General features: G+C 45.8%; 1 protein-coding gene across 6 annotated transcripts in view; it reads right to left on the minus strand.

Moving 5' to 3' along the window:
* LOC105903637 (sodium bicarbonate cotransporter 3-like) overlaps nt 1–6,022 on the minus strand; it is a 65,415-nt gene that overhangs the window by 3,231 nt on the left and 56,162 nt on the right. For 4 of the 6 annotated variants that reach the window (XM_031585647.1, XM_031585645.1, XM_031585651.1 and 1 more), the window contains 6 exons: nt 4,682–4,933; nt 3,333–3,401; nt 2,973–3,146; nt 1,730–1,858; nt 1,441–1,532; nt 62–157 (listed from right to left, as the gene is read on the minus strand). In XM_031585647.1, the coding sequence (XP_031441507.1) occupies nt 62–157; nt 1,441–1,532; nt 1,730–1,858; nt 2,973–3,146; nt 3,333–3,401; nt 4,682–4,933 (812 nt within the window). Of the gene's footprint in view, nt 1–61; nt 158–1,042; nt 1,095–1,440; nt 1,533–1,729; nt 1,859–2,972; nt 3,147–3,332; nt 3,402–4,681; nt 4,934–6,022 lie in introns of all 6 variants that reach the window. The other 2 variants (XM_031585649.2, XM_031585648.2) reach the window with 2 other exon arrangements.

Consider the following 6,022-nt stretch of genomic DNA (forward strand, 5'->3'; position numbering starts at 1 on the left):
TGTGTGTGTGTGTGTGAGTTTGTGTGAGTGGGCGTGTGATTCCTGATCAGGGAGAAGCTACCTTTCACTCTTCCTCATGGTGTTTGTGTGATCGACTGCTTTCCACGCCGCGCTTTTGTTCATTTCATCAGTGATATTAACAGCCGACAGATCAGTGCTGCATGCAGGACACACACACACACACACAGAATCAAACAAACAAAACACACACACAAAAGCGTACCACAACAGGAGCAGAAGCAGAGGTGAGACACACACATGACACAGAAACACACACATGAAACAGAGACACACAGACACACACAACACAGACGCACACACATGACACAGACACACATGACAGAGACACATGACACAGACACAATTATGACACACAGACACACACAGACACACACACACAACACAGACACACACATGACACAGACGCAATTATGACACACACACACACACACACACAATACAGACAAAAACATGACACAGACACACATGACACAGACACACACCAAATCAGATAAGCACAAATTGGCTGCGTCATAAATACAGATGAATGGACATACTGTACTATAGTGCCACAACACCACAGTTAGACATTCCAGTGATCTCAGAGAGTAGATCAGAACACACCGGTAAAACACACCAGCAGAACAAATGATGTATCCACACATATTACCTTAAGCCTCACACACAGAACCCATACTGTTCAGAACTTAGTGTAAAGTAACTCACTTAAAATAACATCATTTGTGTCAACTAATATAATTTCAACCGTCCCTGTCAATTCTGTTTATGGCACGGGGAAACATTATCACACAGAGACACACACACACACACACTCGTTATGCTGCTGCTATGCGCTAATTAGCTTGTCTCTGTAGAAAGCCAACAGCCCTTTTGCCTTTTGTCGTTCTCTGGTGCGAAACAAAAGCGCCATGTTGTTAGGTCAGTTAGGTGACTGTGGGGCATGTGGCCATGCGGCCATGCAGGATTAAGCTGCGCTACAGAAGCTTAACCACAAGTCATCCAGACACTCTGGAGAACCAACCCCTTTGTCCTCTTGGTCCTCGAGGGAGGGACATGCCACTATTCGGTAGGCTCTGTCCAGGACAGACAAGTTTGGGCTTAGTGGACACACGGTGGGGACACCAGTCCTTCAGCTGTAAGAGCTTTCATGACTCCAAAGTGACATTAATATTAATACATATATTTCTACATCGGACTTATGAAATATTAAGACCTGTAATTTGTTTACTACAGGTGGCCAAGCATTCTATGCTTACTATGCTCATGTGCTTACATGATCTATGAGCAAAATTAGCATAAGTATAGAAGCATAAATACCTATACTTCTGTTCCCAGTAGAAAGCTATACATAAAGAGAAGGCTAAACATATCCAGAGAGCTATTGTGCCACACTACTGCGCTCTGCTTGGCTCTGCTAACCTGCCGGTGTGTGTGTGGACCGGGATCTTCAGCAGGTTGCCCCCGCCGTACGCCGAGCTCCCGGCCTCCTCCGCCAGCCTCCTCTGGGCCTCCTGTGGGGTGGGGCACAGGAAGGGGAAGTCATGTGACCAAAACAGACCAAGCACAGTAAGCATTTTCGCTTTGTAGCTTGCCATACTCCATCTTGAATTCACTTTTGGGGGAGTGGGGACCTTTAATATGGCTAAACACTGCATGTCTGTATGCTGTCTAGACATTCCAGTGAAATCATTCTGAAGTGGCTCCTCACCAGTTCCTGCTTCTTCTTGTCGTCCTCCTTCTTCTTCTTGCTCTCGGGGATTAGGTCATCCAACCAGCTCAGCTCCCGATTGGTGAAGAAGAAGTCTAGAAGCTTCCGGATGAAGACCAACGCCAGCACCTGCAGAGGAGGAGAGGCAAATCGAGAAGGGATGGGATTATTGTGATGAGTAGTGAGATGTGTGTGTGTGTGTGTGTGTGTGTGTGTGTGTGTGTGTGTGTGTGTGTGTGTGTGTGTGTGTGTGTGTGTGTGTGTGTGTGAGTGAGTGGATTGGATTTTACCAATTAATATATTACAATGGACGTTAAATCTTCAGTTCTCACCTACCATTACATACGTAGTACATAGTACATACAAGTAAATGCAAATGGATATTTGTACACGCACACAAAAAACAAGTATCCAATTAAATGCACAAATGATCAGCAGGAATCAGCTGGATTTATCATCAACACCAGAGAAGAGAGCCTCATCTCAGCACCACTGAGTACCACAGCATCACTGCACTCAGTGCTTTACAGGCAAGAGAGAGAGAGACCCCGTTCACACCTGGTAGTGAAATGCGTCTTTGGTGATCCGACCATAAGTGGACAGCTGTAACTACAGGTGTGAACACACTCAACTCAACTGATGTCCTCTTCATAAGCGGAAGTATGTAGGCAAACATCAAACATCTTGGGGGCGATCTGGTTTGCCTGGAACACTGAGGCAATTGCTGTAGGCTATAATGTAATAATCTTCTTTTATTATATTGTTATTTTATTTACATTAGCCTACTTTTGAATTTCGTCATACGATTGTGTACTATCCGTTGCTTATGTTGTAATGGAGATGGATGGTAATGAAGCCTGGGCCTTCTGTTTGGCAACTTATTAAAGCCACAAACTGAAAATCATAATCTTCCCTTCTTAATATAACAAAAATATGTATAATAACGGAACAATCGGAGATGATAATATAGCCCCCCAGTATGTGTCGAATAGGCTAATCAATCAATCACATCTCGGGGGATGCACACACAGTCAACTTTCTACACACAAGTAACACCAAAATGTACATTTATAAACCTGACAAACTACTTAATGTCCAGCAAGCAGTTGAAATAGTTCAAATATGAATTAGGTTAATAAAGATTGCAATTAAAGTCGAAGTTTGTGACGAAGAATTGGAGAGAGAAGCCGCAGTGGAAGACAGTGGTGTCCTGACTGACTGACTGACTGACTGGTCGACTCACCATCATGGGGAAGACGACGGCGGCGGTGGAGGTCTTGATGACCCAGAGCAGCCCCAGGCAGGTGAGCTGCACTAAAGTGAACATGTGCACCTTCCACAGCGGGACGTAGCGTAGGTAAATCAGGTCCGGCTGGTGCTTCGATGGCATCCCAAACAGCAAGATCCGGTCGAAGAACTGAAGAACACACACACACAAACACACACACACACACACACACACATGCACACACAATGCATAAATGTACTCACACACATGCTTGTAAATACACAACCTTTTACAGGTGTACATGGTGAATGTGGAGTAAAAGCTGTTGAGTTGATTTGGGCCTCTAAGGACTGAATGTGGTGGGCGATGACTCACCTGAATACCTTTCAAAGAGGAGGCTCCCATGTACAGAAAGACTCCATACAGGACTGGCATCGGGATGAACTACACACAAAACAGAGCACCATGAATGCCATAAATATAACAACAGCACGATACTGCATAACAACATGGAACACACACTCTACCATAAACTATAGACAACCCTATGGAAGCCTTTATTTGAGCTAACTTTGATTGTACTTATTTTAGGGTGAACAGACGTCCTCTTTTACCCGGACATGTCCTCTTTTTGAGACCTAAAAAATGCGTCCGGCAGGGATTGTAAAATCGGATTTTTGTGTTTTCTGGGTCTTTCACAAACTAGTTTTTACGCCCTTACAAGTTTTGGAAAGGGTATCTCCCTTACGTTCCACCTTCTTGCCCGAGCTCTGACTGTAGAGAGAACTGTCATTGGTCGACCGCCCTCTCTGTGTTGCCAGATGCATGATAATTATCCTCCAGAGACGATCATTTTGAGCATTTGGTACGATACTTCGCCATTTCCAATCTGGCAACACTGAGCACCTTGCCGCTTCCACTAGTTGCATTGTTTACAACAGCACATGACATCTGCATGTGGACAAGATGTCAAAATTTCGTCGCAGGGGGAGGGGGTGGGGTCATCTGTATGCTATTCACTACCATGCCCCCTCCCCCGCGACGAAGTGTCCTCTTTTTCACAAACTCAAATATGGTCACCCTAACTTATTTAAAGTAACACTACGGAGTTTCTGGAGCCGCCAGGTAGGGGGCTACTTTCTGCTGGACTATTCAGTAACTTATTTGCTGTCTTGCTTTGTCTTGTGTTGCACTTGCTTGACTGTGTTAGGAAAGTTGTTGGCAAGCTAGCCAACATAGCTATCACAATAACATAACAAAGAAGCCGACGCCAGAGCACTTATTACTAGAATCAATGTCCAAGCGTATTATAACAAGCTTGCTAACATCACTAACGAGATGTCTTGCTAGCGGCTAAACTTAGCGAAACTGGTTGAAATTCGCTTACTTTGTTTATGACAAACTAGCGAGTCAACATCTTTCCTAACACAGTCAAACATCAAGCAAGTGCAACACAAGACAAAACAAGACAGAAAATAAGTTACTGAATAGTCCAGCAGAAAGTAGCCCCCTACCTGGCGGTTCCAGAAACTCCATAGTGTTACTTTAATATCTGAACTTGAAATAAACGTCATGTGCTTTATAAGTCTACTTGTCTAAGGCGGACAGAAGATGGAACAAGACATAATAGATGTTAGTGGAGTTTAGGATATTTTGAGAAAGAAATGTTGTAAGTATACTGCTGTGTTTTTGTGTGTGTGCGTGTGTGTGTGTGAGAGAGAGACCTTGAGTGCCGAGGTCATGAAGACAGAGCAGCCCATGAGGGTGAAGATCAGGAAGCCGGTGACCCTCTGCTCGCGGATGCCCAGGAACTTGGGCTGCTCCCCGGGGGCCGAGCAGCCGGACTCCACCTTCAGGCTGTTCACGTGCGAGATGGAGAGCACCGTCGCCGCCACAAACCACGGCAACCCCATTATCGAGCACACGGCCAGCATCACCGCTACGATCAGCAGGTCCAGGTGGTACCCACCGCCTTTCTGTAGGGGAGTGCACACACACAGGAACACACACACACACACACACAAACACACACACACACACACACACACACAGATACACACACACACACAGATACACAAACAAAGAAATAAATGTCAGCTCAGAGTTCAATAAAAACAAACAGAAACATTTCAAACAGATGGAACTCTCTCTTGATATTCCCATGGTGAAATCCATCAACAAAACCCACACAAATGAACACCAGCACTCACACGCATATTGAGTGCAGACACACACACACACACACACACACACAAACACACACACACACACACACACACACAGCACCAATTCACATTTAAGTGCACTCTAAGGCCAAAGCATTCCCTCAGATTGACTCACAGACACACTGGCCAGACAAATGTGACTGGAGAACCCACAGTATAAAGTAACAGGGACTAACAGATATAATAGATGCAGCAATCTCCCCAGCCACCTGGCCCTGTCGGCGCGCAGAGAGACGCTTTTACTCTAATCTAATCACGAGGGCCGGGAGACACTCTAACACGTCGGCCGGGAAGCCAGAATTTAAGGCAACGCGGCATTAGGGAAAGAGGGTGTGAAATGAAATTAGGGTGGAGGAGAGTTAGTGATGCACCCCCCTACTACACCCGAGGACCAAGCTGTTAAGCTCCTGAAGTTTGCAGACGACACTACGGTCGTCGTACTCGATCCAAGATGGTGACGAGTCTGCATATATATATATCAGCGGAGGTTTAACGGCTGGTGCGCCGGTGCAGTCGAAACAACTTGGAGCTTAACGCACTCGAGACTGAAGTGTGGGAACACCCCTCAGCCCCTTACAATATCCAACAGCCCTTTGTCAACTGTGGAGACCTTCAACTTTCTGGGAACTACCCTTTCCCAAGACCTGAAGTGGAAGACCAACATCAACTCCATCCCCCACAAGGCCCAGTAGTGGTAGATGTAGTTTCTGCCGTAACTGAGGAAGTGTGGTCTGGTTCAGCCAGTGCTACACCTCTGGTTTGGAGCAGCCACAAAACAGGATAGGAGCAGACTGGAGCCAGCAGTAAGGACTGCACAAACAGAACTAGGAAATGGGTCGG

The sequence above is a fragment of the Clupea harengus genome, chromosome 19 (genome assembly GCF_900700415.2).
Source record: "Clupea harengus chromosome 19, Ch_v2.0.2, whole genome shotgun sequence".
Taxonomy (NCBI): Eukaryota; Metazoa; Chordata; class Actinopteri; order Clupeiformes; family Clupeidae; genus Clupea; species Clupea harengus.